Source organism: Alligator mississippiensis, chromosome 9 (assembly GCF_030867095.1).
Source record: "Alligator mississippiensis isolate rAllMis1 chromosome 9, rAllMis1, whole genome shotgun sequence".
Lineage (NCBI taxonomy): Eukaryota > Metazoa > Chordata > Crocodylia > Alligatoridae > Alligator > Alligator mississippiensis.
The window spans coordinates 78,830,844-78,850,653 of record NC_081832.1 but is presented as its reverse complement, the minus strand read 5'-3'; the positions used below and the strand labels follow the sequence as shown (position 1 = coordinate 78,850,653).

The window sequence follows — 19,810 nt, the reverse complement described above, 5'->3', positions numbered from 1 at the left end:
ACGAAGGATTACGCCATCAGTCAAGACAACACATTCCTTACAACGTGCAGTTGCCCTCTATTGAGACAACCATTTCAAGTCATGCTGGAAACCTTCCAGAGCTGTAAATGATAATGAAAAGTCACACCCTAAAAGGATGCTGGACAGGAGCATTGCATCCCCAAGGCCAGTTCCCATTTCCTCTTTAAAGATACCGAGTAGGAAATTGATGCCCCAGCTCTGAAATTTTTGTGATAGTTCTTAAATGTTTGGCAGAAAGATGATTTCAAAAGAAAAAAACAAAACCTAGCATTTTCATTTGCTCTGGGGAATGAAGGTGAAGAAAGAGACTATTTTAGGCCCCAATATTAATCAGGCATGCTTTATTCCTGGTATACGATGCACACAGCTTTTTAAATTATTATTATTTATGATCCATTAATGCCTTAGATCCCCTGTTACAGACCAGGACTTTGTTGTGTGAGACCTTGACGAATCCTTACAATGTCCTGTGGCATAGGTATGTGTTATTACTCTGTTCAGCCTACCAGGGCAACATAGTGGTAAGTCTAATTTTGCCCCACTTTCTTGGATCCAGAATGGGGGAAACAACAGAGAAGTTTTCTAATGCATTCCTTTTCTCTGTCTTTTCTTGATATGCTCCTTCTGCTGGCATGTTCCAGACTGAAAGACTTTTTATTTTTTTGCAAAAATCTTGTTGGTCTCATAAGAGAGAGAGCACCTCTACTGGGAGCCCCAACTGCTTTTTCCTCTAGACCAATATGACTATAACCTGGATACCTGACAGATTGATTGAAATAGAAAAATTGATAGCATAACGATATGGTAGCATGCCAGACTGATGCCTGCTGCCCTTACCAGTGTGTCAGGTCCACGGCACGCATTGCTGAGCACCCCGAAAAGAGCGCTCCTATGCATGAATGTTTGAGTCCAGCGGCTGCTTTCCTAAAACATGGCGGATGCTGCCTATTAAAAAGAAGAATCCTTGCAGCAGCTCCAGTATGTGGCAGTTCTAGGAATGTGATGCCAGGAAAATGTTAGTTGGTCACTGAAAACAGAAAGCAGAGAGTAATTTCAAAGACAAGGCTGCCTTCCAGAATGATCTATTAAGGAAAGATTTTAGCTCAGGCAGAGTAAGTTAAGAAGGAAAGGTAACAGCATACTGAGGCAGAGGTGTTGAGAACCTGCCATTTTCATGAGCTGTAATGAGTGCGAGATCAGAACCTGCTTGTAGTGCAGATTATGGATGAACCAACATCCCTGATATTAAAGGCTTTCCAAGTCCCTCAAGCTATTTGGTTCATAAATGTCATTTGAACCTCTGACATTTCCCAATTTTGCACACCAGATTAAACACATGCAAGGGAGAAGGTCCAAGATTGCAGGTGGCACTTGCTGGTCCCCTGTTTATGTTGTTTTTTATTTGAATATATGTTTCATTCCCCTGCACTCCTACACTTTGTCGCTCGGCTTTTCTTTTGTCCCACTTCTTGTTCCTGACTTTGAGTATCCAAGTTGCACAAAATGACAATTAGTGCCAGATGCAGATTTAGGGGTGTAGGTTGTAGCCGTGTTGGTCTAAGGACATAGGCAGACAAGGTTCCTTGGGTGAATTTGATATCTTTTATTAGACCAACCCAAATAGTTGGAGAATAGTTATTAAGCAAGCTTTCGGGTTCAAAAACCCTTCGTCAGGCTAAGGAAGTTTCAGCAGTCGGTGTGTGCTCTTCCTGGATGGAATGAAAAGTAAAGAAGCCAGGGGCTGGGCTGGGGAGTCAGATTGCAGATTTATGCAGGCATGCTCTTTATGACCAGTGATGCTAAGTGTAATGTAACAGGCTCTGTGGCCTACTGGATTGTCTGTCATGGCTGAGCATTAAGAACTGCATTTGAAACCTGGATTTGAGTCTGATTTTTCATGTGGCTTTGGGTAAATCACCTAAGGCAAAAATGTCGAACACAATCCCTAATTGTGGGGGTGCATCTGTTGCCAGTATCACAGCTGGAGAATTGGGTCTTTGTCAACTTTAAAATGAAACATTCAGTATTAGTGGACACTTGAAAACATAAGACCTAACTACTCTTTGTGTCAGATTGTCTGTCTTCAAAGTGGAGATTGTTAATATTTCTATAAGTACTCCATCAGAGTGCTGTGAGGATTATTTAATCAATGCTACTTCTCTAATATCCTGCAAGTCCTAAAAGGGAGTATTAATGTATATTGCAGTCCCTTGCTTCCTTACTGTAATTGTTGGCTTTCTGCCACTTTTGGACAATTATTTTATTTATGTATTTATTTATTGTCTTAGCAACCTAGAGGGATCGCTTAGTAAGGAAGATAATTGTGGTTCTTTTGCTTGCAGAACAAAAACAGATTCATCACTTTTCTCACATCACCAACTCTCTCTCCTACCCAGCTCTGAAGTGTCTCAATACAGATTGGTATATTTTTCCACCGTAGGCAGTAGTAATCTCTGCATACAGTGGAGTCTCTATGTCTTTCTGCAGCCAGGGCATTCCAATATCCTGAAAATGTTAGGACCCTGGATTTTTTTTTTGCTGAGCTAGATTTTTCCCATATACTCTTTTCAGAGATGTGAAAAAAGTAATGTCGCGGAAAGTTCAGAAATAGATGAGAGATGGGTGGGGGGAGAAGAGAATCCGTTGAATGGAGGTGGATTGAGAACTGGGACTGTTGGGTGGGGGGAAGCCAGGCGTTGGACAGAGACTTGGAAAGAAAAAAATGAGAGGGGAGAGTTCAGGGACCCAGGAGGCTGAAGACTGAGATTGGATAAGGAACCATGGGACGACGAGACTAGGACTGATCGGAGAAGAAAACGGGATAACGTGTATAGGAAGAGAGACCAAGTCACAAGACCGAGTTGAGGGAAGACGAGGGCTGGCTGGTCAAGAACACCTGAACTGGGAGCCTGTGATGGGGTGGGGGAATGACCAAGCTCAGATGTAGGAATTAATAGGATCACTGTAGGAATGATACTGGTATAAGGAGGACAGGGTGGTGAGAGAGGACTGCAACTGAGTAGGCAACAAGAAAGATTGGACTGGGACAAAGACAGGTTAGATTTCTTGGGGAAAGAAGTGTTGTGCTTGGGGGAACAGTCAGAGGAACACTCCCCTCCAGGAGTGTGAAATACCTGATCGTGTACATCTCAGACTGAGCACCCAAAACTAGCAGGTATCTTTGACCTTCTTTGTTACTGACTTTCCCTGCCCCATCTGAAAAATGGAGATGCTCATATCCCTGTGCCTGTTCTAGTGGTGTTGTGCAGAAAAATGGGTTGTGAAACACTCCTGTGCCATGGTGATGAGTCCTACAGAAACAACGGTGAGGCAGTTCCTAATTGTGTACTCAGGGGCGGTGCACTGTGTTACTGTCCACTAAGGCAGGCCTAGGCCGCACACCTACAATGAGCATAAAACAAAATCCTGAATAGGGGCTCATGAAGTGAGCCCTGTCTAACCTCTGCACTGAAGGAAGCAGGAGTCCCAGGGAAAACCAGTAGGTGGTAATGTAATTAAAGACCATACCATAATGAATACTCACAAGGGAGCCACATTATAGTTCTACAGGCGGTCTTAATTCTGACATTTCCTCACTTTGACTGCATGACGTTGAACCTCCCTGCTGTTCCTTAGATGTCGTTTTTGTACGTTTATTACACTGCGTTGTATCAGGGTATCTAGGGCACACTAAAATATACTTTTTATACGTGTACGTATAAGTTTCTTGCAATAATTGCATGGAAACTCGTGAAATAAAATCCCTCATGTTATTGTCCGTCTTCAGCATGGAGGAAAGCATCATGCACGCTCATGTTTCTTCTGCTCTTGAAATTCCCTCTGAGGGACTTTTTGTGTCTGGTGTTGGCACATGTCCAGTCTCTCACCAGTGAGCTCTGGGAAGGTCCTTTGAAAGGTTTAATGAGACATCTCTGCACAGGGTTTTCTTCAGACCTCAGCCGAGCTTTTGTTTCCGAGATGCACTGGCTCTCTCTTTGCTGTTGGACGTTTGAAATCCAAATGATTATTTGCCTCGCCTCTGCTGATAACCAGAAGTAAATGACTGTTGAATTCTGGACTCATACCTACCACCACGTGGAATTGTAAAAGGGTCTTTGAAATCCCTGACAAACGAAGCAGGAGGGTTTTGAGAACTAGAGGACAGCAGGGCAGCGTGTAAAGCCTTGTACCTGGTCTGCCCTTTGGAAGCTCGTGCCTTTCTGAACTAAAACATTTTTGCAACGAAACGTTAACTCGGGAGAGGTGAGAGATGAAACGGAGGCCGAGGCTGCTTGTAAAATGTAACTGCTGTCTTGACAATGCAATGCATCATTACATTAATACTTACAAAATAAGAGGAGGAACGTTCAAACCGTTTTCCAGAAATCTCTGTCAACGTTTCACCGATAAGTACGGGGATGGGGAATGCCTTCACAGGTGTGCCGCAGGAAATTCTTACTCATATTAGCGTGCCTTGGGCTGGAAACGGTTGGGAAACACTGCCTTAGAGGGCTCTGACCTCGGCCCAAACAGTGCTCAGATGGCAGGAATGAAGTCGTGCGTGTTATTTGGTCAAGATTTGTCTCTCTCTTATGCTTGCTAAAATCAAGAGTAATTGTGTCTGAGAGTCCTTACAAAGTTTGCTTTCCAGAGTCGCATGGATCATCATCATAACCCGCAAAGCACCTGCGCAGGGGGAAGGGACGGAGCGGCAATGCACCTAAAGCTGCGGGCAGCTGGGCTCTGTGGCCCCATTTCTGGCGAGGGAAGAGTCGGTGCGGCAGCCTGGTAGATGAAGAGAGCCAAACACCACCATGGGGGGACCTGTTAGGACTCTGCCTTTGGGGCATCCAAAGAAGATTGCGGGGCGCTCATACATGAGAAACCTTCAGAGCAGATCACGTTTTTAGAAGACCCCTTTCCGGGCTGAGCTTGCAGGACCTCTAGCAAGACCCAGCATCCACGCACAAAGTATGGATGGGGGGAAAAACTGGTTAAGTTGGACAGTTTCTCTCATAGTTGCCACAGGATTTTCCCTCCTGAACATTTTCTTTGTAGAGCAGAATTGCAAGTGCCTCGAAACAATGGCAGCGGGACTCGTGGTGGAGGTGATGTCTTTTATTGGGTGGGCCAACTAGATTTTTGCCAAAAAAAATTAATTGCTTTTTTGTGTGCAGAAGTCTAGCTGGCTCAATAAAAGATACCACCTCTCCCACGCGCCCCGATTCCTTCCTCCTTTAGTCCAATACGGCTACAACCCGGATGCTCGAAACAACGGGACTTGGCAGCTAATTCCATCGTGCTCGGATGTGGCGCTCGCGGCTTCTCCGCCGCGTAAGGCGCGGGCCAGGGCTCGGGTCCGATGCAAGCAGTGGCCACGAGCAGGGTTACTGATGCGAGCCAAGGCTGCAGGCCTGGGCCCGGAAGCAGGGGTCCTTGGCGCCGGGACAGCATGGGCTCCGCTTCCCAACGCTGGAAAGAAAGGACGCTAAAGCGCCGCCACCAAAGGTCAGCCCCGTCGTGCGCGGAAGGAGGCATGCCGCCGCCGCCGCAGGAGGGCCCGGGGGTGCGCTCGCGGCCTGCGACGGAGAGACAGGCGGAGATCGAGACGGGCTGGCTCAGGCACCGGCCGAGTCCGAGTCACAGCTCGCGGAGGAAGGAGCCCGCCCAAAGGGCCGGGCACGGCGCTTGCCGGCCGCCGGGCTGGGGAGGGGCGGGGCGGGGCGGGGAGGAGCTGCGCGCCTGCGCCGTGCGGCCGCGGGGGCGGAGAGCGGCGCGATGGCCGGGGCCGCCCGCCCGTGGCGCCGCGGGGCCGCGATGCTGCCGCCCGGGGGACGAGCCGCGCCGCGCTGAGCCGCGCTCCGGCCCCGGTGAGCCCCGACCGCCCCCTCCTCTCCCCCTCCCCGGGCTGCAGCCGCGCCGGCCGCCGGGCGCGCTCCCCGCCGCCCGCATTGTGTGCGCGGCCCGCGCCCGGCCAGGCCCGCGCCTCCGGCCCGCCTCACCGAGCGGGGCGGGGGGCACTGTGTGCGTGCGTGCGTGTGTAGTTAGTGCGCATAGTGTGTGTACTTAGTGTGCATAGAGCGTGTGTGCAGTTAGTGCATGTAGTGTGTGTACTTAGTGTGCACAGAGCATGTGTATAGAGCGTACAGCTTGTGTATAGTGTGTGTAGTTAGTGTGCGTAGTGTGCGTGTAGTTAGTGCACATAGTGTGCATGTAGTTAGTGTGCGTAGAGCGTGTATAGTGCGTGTACTTAGTGTGCGTAGAGTGTGTGTGTGCAGTTAGTGCACGTAGTGTGCATGTAGTTTGTGTAGAGTATGTGTGTAGTGTGCGTAGAGCGTGTGTATAGTGCATGTAGTTAGTGTGCATAGAGTGTGTGTAAGTGCACATAGTGTGCGTGTAGTTAGCGTGCGTAGAGTGTGTGTGTAGTTAGTGCACGTGTGTAGAGTGTGTGTAGTGTGCGTAGAGCGTGTGTGCATGCAGTGTGTGTCGTTTGTGTTGATTGTGCACATGCAGTGTGCATAGAGTATGTGTGTGTGCATAGTGTCTGTAGAGCATACGTGTGTGCAGTGTGCATAGAGTATGTGTGTGTGCATAGTGTTCATGGAGCACGTGTGTGCATGCGGTATGTAGTTGTGCACAGAGTGTGTGTAGTGTGTGTGTACTGCATGTAATGCGTGTGGAGTGCATGTAGCGTGTGTGCCCAGAATGCATTGCATGTGTGTGGAGGGTGTGCGTGCGTGTGTAATGTGCCCTCTGCGTCTGCAAGGGGAGAAGGAAACTAGCCTGCTCCTCCTTTCTTGCTTGTTTTCCCGAGCGTCAAAGGAAAACGAGGAAACCTTTCTCTGGGAGATGGTTTCCCGCCGTGGTGCCTGTCGCCGCGCTCCTTCCTGCCTGCGATCGCAGGGCTGTGTGGGAAAGAGGTGGCACGTGTGCGTTGTGTGGCGTGCTCCCGTGGCGGGGCAGCACGGCGCGGGGCTCTGAAGGGGCAAGGTGCTCTCTTCTGGCACGCAGCACCATCTGACTTTGCGTATCGCGACGTTTGTCAGCCCCCGTGATTTGAGAGAGGTGCTGGGATGCAGCAGCATCTCCACTGGCCCGCAGTACAGAGCAGCCTGAAAAGTTTGTGTCCAGAATAAAATGCCCCTGCTATTGATCTTGCTTGTACCAGGTTCAGGCTGTGCGCGCACGCTCCGGTTACACTCAGTCCTCACCTGCTTGAGGTCTTGGGCATGGCCGGTTGGAAACATAGCTGTGTTTTCACCTCGTGCAGTTAAACCCTCGGGGTCCTCTCTGTCCCCTGTGAGGGTAGTGTGGGGGAGCTCCCACAACTCCCCACCGTATGCACATACAACACGGGTGCAGGAGGTGTGCACCAGAGAGCTGTAAAAGCAACCAAGCCTTTGGTTAGAAGCTGCAGAGTTGAACCAAGACCCGCAGATCTCTCGGCCTCCCTGTCCATCCATAGGAGCTTTCACTTCGGTTTGTGGTTTCTCAGGGTACGTCGTTTAATCAGGTGGATTTTTGTCTTCTAGGAACTGGGCTGAAGCCACCAGCTAATTTCCCGTGGGCTCACAAAACAGGCAGCCATTCTTAAGCCGGCTGGATTTGCAGTGGTGCTATTTGGGTGAAGGGCTCTGTTCCTCCACCAGCCCCTGCCTGATCCAGCGCCATCATGTCTGCTACCTCTTTGTTAACAAATTTTAGGTCTAAAAGCCTTTGGTTGCTCATACCAAATAGAATACATAAGAGCTGTTATCCTATTTTTAAAGCAGCAGTTGAGGGCGGCCGTTGGTTGGCATTATAGGAATAGAAAGAATGACACTTTTTTGCCTTCCTCTTACAATGTGGAAGTAGTACAGACAATACGTTAGAAGCCAAATCCTGGCCCTGCACTGCACGGGCACACCGGCCCCCTCCGCTCATGTTTGTTAACACGGTTATGGTTTGCAGGATTGGTGTCAGATTCGCTCGTGGGTTGGACGTCCCCGCGACACGGTTCAGACTTGCTCTGTGTGTGTGCATACGTACATGTGGGCACCAGGAGTCGAGGAGAGGGCTGGTGGAAAAACCGAGGTTTAGGGAAACAAGCAAAAAATAATCTTACAGCTGTGCGGCTGTGTTGCATTCTCCATTGCGAGCTGTGCTGGGGTAATGGCGTTTAGAAATGTGAACCCATTATGCTTCCAGATGGCACCAGACATCAGTCTGGAGTTACTTGCCCTGCCATGTTTCTGATTATGCTGTGGAGAGGCTCTTGTTCACTTATCTTCATGCGTAGTCCTCTCTTGAACGTAGGGGTGACCCACGCTTGAGATCTGCTGGCAGAAAAACCACCTACGTTTTGTTGCCTGTGTGTACCAGCTTGAGTTAAATAACTGCAACCGCTTTAATTCACACTTGTTAATTTTGGATGAGAACTTTGACCCCTGACTGTGTTTTTGCTTTGATTCATTATGTAACGCTCGCTTCCTCTTTAGGTGAAAATCACACTCATCCAGTCACTTGATCTCATCTCTGCGGTAATTGCTTTATTGCGCTGTTTGGATGGAAGAAAAGGGGAGGGGGGAACCTATTGGGTATGCTTAATAACTTCTTGGTCAAACAGCAGAACTGCTGAGTCTGCTCGCTGCGTTCTCTCCCTGTAAAACTGCCTTCATTTGAACTCTGAAGTCTGTCTTGATGTGATTTGACATTGCTGAGCTGCTGTAGTAAATCATGAACAGAACGGGCTTGGAGGGAGGTGGTGACCAGATCCAGACTGTAACGGTGCGGTGCATAATCCTAATTTTTAATTGGCTGAAAAAGTGTAGTTATTTGCAAGGCTACGCTGTATTCAGCTTTCTCAGCAAAAATGGTTGAAGAGTGCTGTCACTGTTAGCTCAAAACATACCCCAGCTTAAATTATATGTCACTGATGCACCTTTTACTACTTTTGCTGCTCACTGCTGCTGGGCTGGGGGGAGCATTGTTCTCCTGCACCCGTCACCAGTCATCACTCCAGAGAACTGGACTTTTCTGTGGTTTTGTGCCTGCAGCTGAGCCCATAACAATTGTCCACGCCCCCCAGAAGCCAACATCATGTTGCAGCGTACAAGAATCCGAGGCCCTGAGCAGCTCCGATTCTTCTGTTTTAAATCCCCTTCTGCTCCCGGGAACAGAGCAGACGTGCACCATGGAAGGACGCTGAGAGGTACGCACAGTCTCCGGAGCACAGCTGGTGGGTCTAATTTTAGGCTTCCCGGCCGTGACATCAAACCTTTTAGTAGATCTTAGTCCAAATAAAATCCCTGCAGCTAGGTGTCTCTCCCCCCTCCCCCATCCTCTTTCTTCTTTAAAGATATATTTAACTAAATTTAGCTTATTCCACAATCGGAGCTTTACATGGTAGCATTCTAATTTTAATTTTAGAACGTCTTGTTTAATGCTTCTTCTTTGTAAATGGAGATCATGACCAAATGCTGCTCTTGCGCGCAAACGGGTACCCCAAATCACTGACATTTTGCAGGGGTTAGACTTTAGGCAGATGTTGTTTTTTGTTCTTTAGTTTCTTGCAAATTTCTCCAGGCTGCTTATGACATAACTTGGTGAGGTACTAAGTGCTGCCTCTGTCCATAAAAGTCCATTTAGAGACTAGTGCGCATCTCAGGAACTGCAGTTTTTTGAAGTCTAGTTCCTAGTGCTTAATCTGGCTTCACTAGGAATCCTACTGTTGTCTTCAACTGGGAACAAAGTTAGACCGGCACTGCAGGTTTTGAAGATAATCCAGCTTTTACCCTGGTTCTGTAGCTGCTTGCAAACTTTCTTATTTATGGGCTTGTCTAAATGTGGAAACTGCCAGTTTAACCATTAGATTTTCTACCTGTTCACTTGAACCAGGGCAGCTTGTGTTTGTGTGTGCGTGCCCTTCTTGTTGGTTTAAAATCAGTTTAGTCCAATTTATTGTAAGTTGAGTGGTGCATTTTCAGTTTAAAAAAACTAACCCCAAATCCACATTTTTCCATGGTTAAAATGAAACACCACTAATATATAGATATACGGTGGTGTTTCATTTAAATCATGGAGAAATGTGGCTTTGGGGTTAAAATGAAACCCCACTAATATATAGATATCTATATATTAGTATATATTAGTGGAGTTTCATTTTAATCATGGAAAAATGTGGATTTGGGGTTAAAATGAAGCACTACCTTATTTATTTATTTATTTATTTATTTATTTATAGCTATTTGTGGTGTTTCATTTAAATCATGGAAAAATGTGGCTTTGGGGTTAAAATGAAACACCACTAATATATAGATATCTATATATTAGTATATATTAGTGGTGTTTCATTTAAATCATGGAAAAATGTGGATTTGGGGTTAAAATGAAACACCACTAATATCTAGATATATATATAGCTAGATATTAGTGTATATTAGTAGTGTTTCATTTAAATCACGGAAAATGTGAATTTGGGGTTGCTTTTTTTTAATCGAAAATTGGAAATTATTTTAAATTGGAGAAAACCAGGATCCCTCCTGATAAAACAGCTTGAAAATCACACCAAAACATTGCACTGATTTAAATAAACAGGTATAAAATTGCACCATTTGTCACGATGCTACAGTTCTTTGCATAGACTGAGACCTATTTAAAAGGAAAGTTTGTGAAGGTTTTACTCAAAAGGTTGCTGGTAATCTTTCCACCAATGAAACTGGTAAGGTCCACGTTTGTGATAAATCCAGTAACTTTTTTTTTTTTTTTAAAATAGTTGCCAAAAATTAGACATCTGAGCAAAGCCGTTTGGAAATGCTGATTCACGGAAATGGGAACTTAACCAGAGTTCACAGGAAACGTTTCTCAGTTCCAAGACGTAGTTTCTGGGCAGAGGAAGACCTAGGCCTGTGCCGTGGGGTTTCACTCGGCTCTTGGCTGCCTGGGCTCAGTTCCAGGGTTCACGCCATGACCATGCGAGTTTTGGGGTGGGGGTTGCACCCCTGCTTTTGCTTTGACTGGTTTCCATCTCTCCCGTGATTGAGAATGGGAAGGGAGTTGAAATGCTTAGTGCAACGTGCTTAGAGCGGTGTTATTTTTTGCTTGCCTCTGTTCTGTCTTACTGGAACTCAGCAGCAACTTCACCTGAGCCCTGAGGATACATGTGTTTGGACTGGAGTCAGTTTAAAAGGGTTTCTCATTAACAGTAGATATGGCAACAGGATTTGCTACAGTGTTTTGGAGTGGGCCACTCTTCTGTAATATGTAGCTTATTAATTGCAACATTGTGCTTATCACAGTTGTTCCTTAAAAGCACAAGTAGGGATTTAAGCTGCCTAGTTAAATAAGAAAAATACCATTCACTTTTCCTAAGGTCCCAGAAATTGGTTTGTGAATTTGAAAGGGTAAAAGAAGCTTGGCAAAGATGTTCAACTTAACTTGGATATTCATGGTCTTATTTAACCCCGTGTTTTGGAAAACTTGCACTGAAGTCCACAGAAGTTTGCTTGGGTTTGGAGAATTAAGGAATCTGAACAAGACTCATAGAAAAACTTTGCTCTGTACAGAGAAGTTATCAGATGACCGACTCTCTTCAAGTACGGCACTTGTACATGTTGAGAGCATTTTAATCAGATTCATGGTATCATAGTATCATAGTGCTTAGGGTCGGAAGGGACCTAAACAGATCAGCAGGTCTGACCCCCTGCCCCGGGCAGGAACGGGTGCTGGGGTCATATCGCCCCAGCCCAATATCTTCCCAGCCTCCTCTTGAGAACCCCCAAGGTAGGAGAGAGCATCATCTCCCTTGGGAGCCCATTCCAGAGCCTGGCAGTTCTGACTGTACAGTAATGTCTCCTGATGTCCAGCCTGAACCTTTTCTCTTGAACAATTTGTGGCCGTTATTCCCAGTAACCCCAGGGGAGCAGAGCCCCTCCCCCAATGCCTGTTGGCCCCCCTGGTGAGTTTGTAAAAGGCCACCAGATCCCCTCTCAGCCTTTTCTTGTGGAGGCTGAATAGATTCAGGCCCTTTAGCCTCTCTTTGTAGGGCCTGCCCCGTTGCCCCTTGACCATGCGGGTGGCCCTCCTCTGGACCCTCTCAATGCTAGCCACATCCCTCTTGAAGAGTGGTGCCCAGAACTGGATGCAGTACTCCAGCTGTGGCCTGACCAGCGCTACATCAAGGGGGAGGATTACCTCCCTGGACCTGCTTGAGATATCTGTAGATGCACGACAAGGTGCGGTTAGCTTTACTGACCGCTTCCTTGCATTGGCAGCTCATGTTCATCCTGGAGTCAGCAATGACTCCAAGATCTCTTTTCTGCTGCTGTATTGACAAGACGGGTGTTTCCCAGCCTATAGGTGTGTTGCTGGTTCCTTCTCCCTAGGTGCAGCACCTTCCACTTGTCTGCGTTGAACTCCATCCTATTCTTATTTGCTCACCTCTGTAACCTGTCTGGATCTACCTGGATTCTGTCCCTCCCTTCCAGCGTGCCCACCTTGCCCCACAACTTGGTGTCGTCAGCAAATCTGGACAGCGTGCTTTCCACACCCACATCCAGATCGCTGGTAAAATGTTGAACAGTACAGGCCCCAGGACCGAGCCCTGGGGGACTCCACTGCCCACGTCCCTCCAGGTCGAAAGCGACCCGTCCACCACCACTCTCTGGGTGCGACCATCTAGCCAATTTGCCACCCACCTGACTCTGTAGGCATCAATGTCGCAATCACCAAGTTTTTTTTAAGAGAATGTGGTGGGAAATGGTGTCAAAGGCCTTCTTAAAGTCCAGGAAGATGACATCTACCCTAGATCACCCTAGATGCATGTTTTTACAGCAAATACCATAACTTTGTAGGCTAACATTTTTTGTCAAGCTCTAACTTGGTGGCCTTAAAAGTAATCTTGAGAAACTTGTAGGCAATTTCATGTTGATGAATCAGTGAATTTACACAACTGGAGAAGTAAAGGGTTTGAAAAATAGCTTTAACCCTTTCTGCATAACCTGTTTGAGGCTGTGCATCTATTAATCCCAACTTTCCTTTTGATGATAGGCTAGTCATTTCAGTTGGAATCCCCCTGAAATTTCTCTTCAAAAATTAGCCTGGGTTGAAAAACCTGTTTTGCTGCAATAGGATCACAGGAAATTTAGGCTGGAAGGGACATCACACAGTCATGTAGCCCAGCTTCCTGATCAAGGCAGGATGATCCCAACCTAAATCATCTGAGCCAAGTGTCTGTCCAACCTGCTCTTGAAAATTTCCAAAGCTGGAGATCCCACAACAATTTCTCTAGGCCACCTATTCCAAATGCTTGACCAGTGCTACACACAATAATTAATAGCTTTTCAAGATGAGCAGCTTGCTTGATAGGATAGTAGTGGTAGTTTATATACAGCATTCACCAAAACACTACAAGAAAATGAACAAATAAAATAATCTAAAATAACAGCATTTATAGAATACATAATTTTTACTAAAACACTTGATAGGGTAATTGGGCTGCTATTAGTTTGGGACAGGCATCACTGGTGTCTGTTTTAGCTCTAAAAGAGTTAAAACATTATGCATCATCATGCTCTAGGCAAGTGTTCAGGCCAGCTCTCTGTACACAGGCAAGTATCAACTCTAAATTATGATTGTTAATCATATCCTATCCTTGAGGGTTTAAGTTGGATGTGGAATTATGCATGTGCCTTATGCTGGCCCTTTGAACAAGGGCAATTTCATTCAGTCTGAATAAATGGAAATGTAATTGCATTCTATTAAAATGCTGTATTTCGAAGCCCGTGTGTACCGTTGAGCATTTCAAGTAAAAATAAAATCTGACAAGTGAAGCAATATCATGAAGTAAGGTCCTGTAAACTGTATTCCATCTTGTAGTAATTAGAGTGTAACAGTATTAGTGAAACATTAATATTGCAGCGCAGCAGCAGCTGGTGTGGTTTACTCGGGGCTCCCAAACTGCTTCTGTCGCAACCGATTGTTATACAGTTTATTCAGCAAGAAGGCATCTTACGGGATTCTCCAAAGTCACGCTTGAGGTTTTGGAACACCCTCTCCCAGGTCTTTTAAAGTGAGAAGCATTTCTCGTCTTTGCAAGTGTTTTCATGCAACTGGGCAGAATCCTGTTCTTTAAGCTTGTCCCCCCAAGACGGAGACTCTCAGCCTTTTGCAGATCCTGAGCTGAGGCTGGGTTGTCAGCCTGCTGCAGTGGTGGTTTCTGTGTGTACGAACAGATTCATAGATTCATAGATGTTAGGGTCGGAAGGGACCTCAATAGATCATCGAGTCTGACCCCCTGCATAAGCAGGAAAGAGTGCTGGGTCTAGATGACCCCAGCTAGATACTCGTCTAACCTCCTCTTGAAGACCCCCAGGGTAGGGGAGAGCACCACCTCCCTTGGGAGCCTGTTCCAGACCTTGGCCACTCGAACTGGGAAGAATTTCTTCCTAATGTCCCGTCTAAATCTGCTCTCTGCTAGCTTGTGGCCATTGTTTTTTGTAACCCCCGGGGGCGCCTTGGTGAATAAATACTCACCAATTCCCTTCTGTGCCCCCGTGATGAACTTAAAGGCAGCCACAAGGTTGCCTCTCAACCTTCTCTTGCGGAGGCTGAAAAGGTCCAGTTTCTCTAGTCTCTCCTCGTAGGGCTTGGTCTGCAGGCCCTTGACCATACGAGTTGCCCTTCGCTGTACCCTCTCCAGGTTATCCGCATCCCTCTTGAAGTGCAGCGCCCAGAATTGCACGCAGTACTCCAACTGCGGTCTGACCAGCGCCCGATAGAGGGGAAGTATCACCTCCTTGGACCTATTTGTCATGCATCTGCTGATGCATGATAAAGTGCCATTGGCTTTTCTGATGGCTTCGTCACACTGCCGGCTCATGTTCATCTTGGAGTCCACTAGGACTCCAAGATCCCTTTCCGCTTCCGTACCGCCCAGCAGGTCATTCCCTAGGCTGTAGGTGTGCTGGACATTTTTCCTCCCTAGGTGCAGCGCTTTGCATTTCTCCTTGTTGAACTGCATCCTGTTGTTTTCTGCCCACTTGTGCAACCTGTCCAGGTCTGCCTGCAGCTGTTCCCTGCCCTCCGGCGTGTCCACTTCTCCCCATAGCTTTGTGTCATCTGCAAACTTGGACGAGGGAGTCAAATGTACTCTGTCCAAGTCGCTGATGAAGACATTAAAGAGTATCGGTCCAAGGACCGAGCCCTGCGGGACCCCACTGCCCACACCCTTCCAGGTCGAAACTGACCCATCCACCACGACTCTTTGGGTGCGACCCTCTAGCCAATTCGCCACCCACCGGACTGTGCAGTCATCCAAGTCACAGCCTCTTAGCTTGTTCACCAGTATGGGGTGGGATACCGTATCGAAGGCCTTCCTGAAGTCTAAGTATACGACATCCACCCCTCCTCCTGTGTCCAGGCGTTTCGTAACCTGGTCATAGAAAGAGACTAGGTTGGTCAGGCACGATCTGCCCACCACAAACCTGTGCTGGTTTCCCCTCAGCATAATTTGCCCTGCCGGGCTTTCACAAATGTGAGCCTTGATAATTTTTTCAAAGACTTTGCCAAGGATGGAGGTGAGACTGACCGGCCTCTAGTTGCCCGGGTCCTCCTTCCTCCCCTTCTTGAAAATGGGGACCACGTTAGCCCTTTTCCAGTCCTCCGGGACTTGGCCCGTGCGCCACGAGCGTTTGAATATTCCCGCCAGTGGCTGTGCAATGACGTCGGCCAGTGCCTTCAGCACCCTCGGATGGAGCCCATCCGGGCCTGCCGATTTAAAGGCATCCAGTTCTTCCAAATGACTCTGCACCACCTCAGGATCTACGTATGGAAGTCTGGCGCCTTGCTGCTGCCTCTCTACAACCCCAGTGAGAGACTTGTCGTGCCCCTCACTTAGGAACACTGAATGGCCTTTTGCTGCTGGGTTTGGCCTTGTAGCTGCTCACCCCGTCTCATCCCTCCACAGAACTTTCCTTTATCAGCTTGCTGTAATAACATCAGTAATAATAATAGTACAGACCTTGCATGGTAGTGACTTGGATATAAAGGTTTGCCACGCCAAAGCAACGTGTGGGCCTGACAGAGCGCAACAAAAAACAAATGCATGAACATTTTTGCTAGTTCTTTAGTTTGGAGAAGAGAAGACTGAGGGGGATTGAATAGCAGCCTTCACCTCCCTGCAGGGGGGCTGCAAAGAGGATGGAGCTGGACTGGTCTCAGTGCGGGCAGATGACAGGACAAGGAGCAATGGGCTCAAGCTGCCACAAGGGAAGTTGAGGTTGGATATAAGGAAAAACTTTCTCACTAGGAGGGTGGTGAAGCACTCGAACAGGATACCCAGAGAAGTGGTGGCATCTCCATCCTTGGAGGTATGTAAGACCTGGCTAGAGAAAGCCGGGCTGGGATGATGTAGTTGTGGCTTTGAGCAGGGGCTTGGACTAGATGTGACCTCCTGAGGTCCCTTCTGACCTTCATTTTCTATGATTCTGTAGCCTCTCCTCCCGGCCCAGCCCCAGGAAAAAAAGAGTACATAAGTGTCAAATGGAAAAGGCACCAATTTGCCATTCCTATAGTGAGCATGTGGCTCAAGAAAACCGTTGACAACTAGTACTAGCTTAGTAGTGTCAGCTGAAGGCCATGGACTGAATGGAGAAGGGAACTCTGTGTCTCCTGAATGGGGTCCCAAGAGTTCATGGCTGAGGTACATGTCCAGGTGATTGTGGGCAAATTTATCTTGTGTTCTTTCAGTAGCTAAACATGACCCTTCAGTCCCTACTGCTGTCAGTCCAGCTCTGTTCCCAAGCACCAAACTCACTTTTCAAACCAAACCTTCATTTTAGAGCACCAGAATAATGTGCCGTTGTTATGAATTATATTGGTATAATTGGTACGGAGCTGCGTTACGGATCTTAATCTAAAAAAAAGTGTTTGCCTAAATAAACACAAAAAAATAATAAAAAAACCAAGATTAGGTTTTTTAGAAGTTATTGCATGTGGCAGGGAGGAAATGCATCTAAATTGTTGTGATTGTAAAAGCTTTTTCCTCCCAAAAAGCCTTCAGTTGTTAATGCGTACCACTATAAAGAACTGTCCTCATTGACATTTTTCAAAAGTTGCTTCATCCGAAAAGGCTATAGAAGGAAATGGCCTTGTAATTCCCCATTTAACTTGAACTCTCAGAGTCCCCTTCATCCCTGCTCCCTACTTGGGTTTTAGAGCCAACATTTGTGCTGATGCTTTGTACCGCGCCGAGCACAGTGGGATTGTGGCGTGTGACTGTGATAATATGAATAACTATGAGAGTTTGCAAAGCATGCGCTCTCTCTCGTAGTGGAAGACTACCATCAAAACAGAAGCGCTCCAGCAAGTTGTTGTAGCGAGCTGGTAGCCAACTGATCTTCTGATAGCAAAAGATAAAAGCCCTGTTGATGGCCACACAGAGAGCTACATTTGTTGGCTTGGGAAGCTTGTACAGTGAAATATGGATTTGCTTACTTTCATCTGTCTTGTGCTATTTACAGTCTGCTGTGAGTTTGCTGAAAGGGAACAGAATGGCTGTCAAGGAGAAGCTGGAGGCAGTACTAAACGTGGCCCTGCGGGTCCCTAGCATCATGCTTTTGGACGTCTTGTACAGATGGGATGTCAGCTCCTTCTTCCAGCAGATCCAAAGAAGTAGCCTCAGCAACAACCCTCTCTTCCAGTACAAGTACTTGGCCCTTAATATGCATTATGTGGGTAAGTGCACATACAAAAATGCAAACATGGTCCTGAAATGAAGCTTTCCCTCTGCCAGAGTTTTGGGAGGGCTGCACAACAGCAAGGTCTTACCTTGTTTATTCAATACCAGACTCACCTTCTTCCTGGAAATGAGCAATTGAAAATTGTGGTGTGCATCTTCAATGAGGGCCCTGATCTGAACAGTTTGGTTCAAAGGGAAATGTTTCTTCTTCATTCTGCATTTCCAAAACAGGGTGCATGTCTCATTTGGGCATGTGGCATATGAATAAATACAGTAGCGTGGTTACAACGCCAAAATGCTACTGTTTTTTCCGTTAATGATCAAACCGTCCCATCCTGTAGTCTCCCAGTGCTTTTAGAAAGAAGTATATTATATAGTCTCAAAAGAATTTATGGTATCATGTGAACTGAGTGAAACTTGAGGACTGAAACTGCTAACAACAGGTTGAAAGAACAAAAGTTTGAACTGGGGATGGGCTCATCTGTTTTTGACCTTTCCTTTCTCATGTCCTTGTGACAAGGTATTTAGCAGAATTTGCAGATTTGTTGGAATCTGACATGTGTAAGACATTCCTTGCCGTGGCAAGGGCTGAAGCCACTGGTGACAGCCCTGTTCCCCCTGCTCTCTTGCTGGGGAGTGTTGTAGTTTGAAGCCTTTTGTTTTCTTTATTAAATATCCTGGTTTGGTGCCAGGGGTTGGTGTGATGCGTGATGGGAGGAGGAGGCGCTGAAATCTATGTGCTGATGGACCTCTTTGGATTTTAACATCTATCATATAGTTGCCTATAATTGCAGAGGATTAGACTTGATGCCTCTGTGGTTCCTCTCAGTCCTACATTTTCCTATCTTGTGGGAGAACAGTAGAGAGGGGAAGGAGAGAGAGTGGCAGTAAATTGTTATGTAAAAGCCAAGTATTATAATTTACCTAGCTGCTGGGAGCTAAATAAAAGGCTAGAAGGAAGGAAATAAGTTGTTGCCTCTGGCTCATGACCTGCAGCTTGACAAAAGCCAGCTTTCAAACTTTATTACTTGATTTGCAGCGCAGATATGGCACTTTAGCTTAAAACCTTAAGCTTTCAAAAGAATATGAGCCGTGTTGACAGTGGGTCGGTATGTGTAGTGCATCCACATACTGCACCCAAGTGGACAACTTTCCTAGCTCAGTTAACTGGAATTCAGGGAGCTGAGACTAAAAGACGTGGCCCAGAGCTCTAGCTCTGGTGGTAGAGGCCTGTTTTGGGGAGGTAAAAGGACCACACTCCTGGGGCCATGTTCTCCAATGGGTGTGTGATTATTTTGCAGAGTGTATATTTATAGCAATTGTAGCTTACCACACATATATATATATATATATATATATATATATATATATATATATATATATATTACCAACTTTTTAGGGATAGGATTAGCATGTAATTTATTTGGCGTGTGTTTTGATGTTACCTCCTTGTATTAGTTACTCAAGACAAGATACGGGATCAACTACAAGAGCCTGCCAAGGGGAATACCTTTTAGGTTTAGTCATTGGAGGCCAGTGTTTGGTTTTGTCTTTTTTCTGGAGCAGTGTGTCTAGAGTTTTAATCCTGCCTCAAGGGGTGTTGATATATGATTGTTATCTTTTTTTCATTTCTGTTGCCTTCAGCATATTTTTTCTCATTACAAATGCAAATGTTACATGGCCTTTGGTTGCTCTGACTTACTGTATTGTTGGTGGAGAATTGTAGGAATGCACTTGCCATTCCTTTAATAGAGAGGGGCCAGTGTTGTTTGTCTGCTTTTTGGGGGCTGGGGCAAAGAGCAGGGTAGAACTTGCTTGATGGCTCAGATGACAAGATGCGAGTGGTCTCTCGTTGTACCCATGAAAAGAAACACTCTTTGCAAAATAATCTATATTTATAGCATTTGTACCAGTCAGTTTTGATCATTAAAGGTAGCTGTTGTACACTGAGATAACTGCTAGAGCAGTATGTCCAGTGAGATCTTTGAGCTGTCTTTTTTGTGATCATTTGCTGATACTGATCTTTGTTAAATTCTCTGAGGTTTTTTTGATAACAAGCACTTTATCATTGAT

At 46.5% G+C, this 19,810-nt stretch overlaps 1 protein-coding gene across 3 annotated transcripts in view; it reads left to right on the top strand.

The window, feature by feature from the left end:
• Positions 1–19,810, top strand: part of RNF145 (ring finger protein 145) — a 66,211-nt gene that overhangs the window by 1,525 nt on the left and 44,876 nt on the right. The window contains exons 1-3 of one of the 3 annotated variants that reach the window (XM_059712952.1): positions 5,798–5,891; positions 9,057–9,211; positions 17,520–17,733. In XM_059712952.1, coding sequence (XP_059568935.1) covers positions 17,550–17,733 — 184 coding nt within the window. In that variant the 5' untranslated portion in view covers positions 5,798–5,891; positions 9,057–9,211; positions 17,520–17,549. Of the gene's footprint in view, positions 1–5,789; positions 5,892–9,056; positions 9,212–17,519; positions 17,734–19,810 lie in introns of those variants that run through there. The other 2 variants (XM_059712951.1, XM_059712950.1) reach the window with 2 other exon arrangements.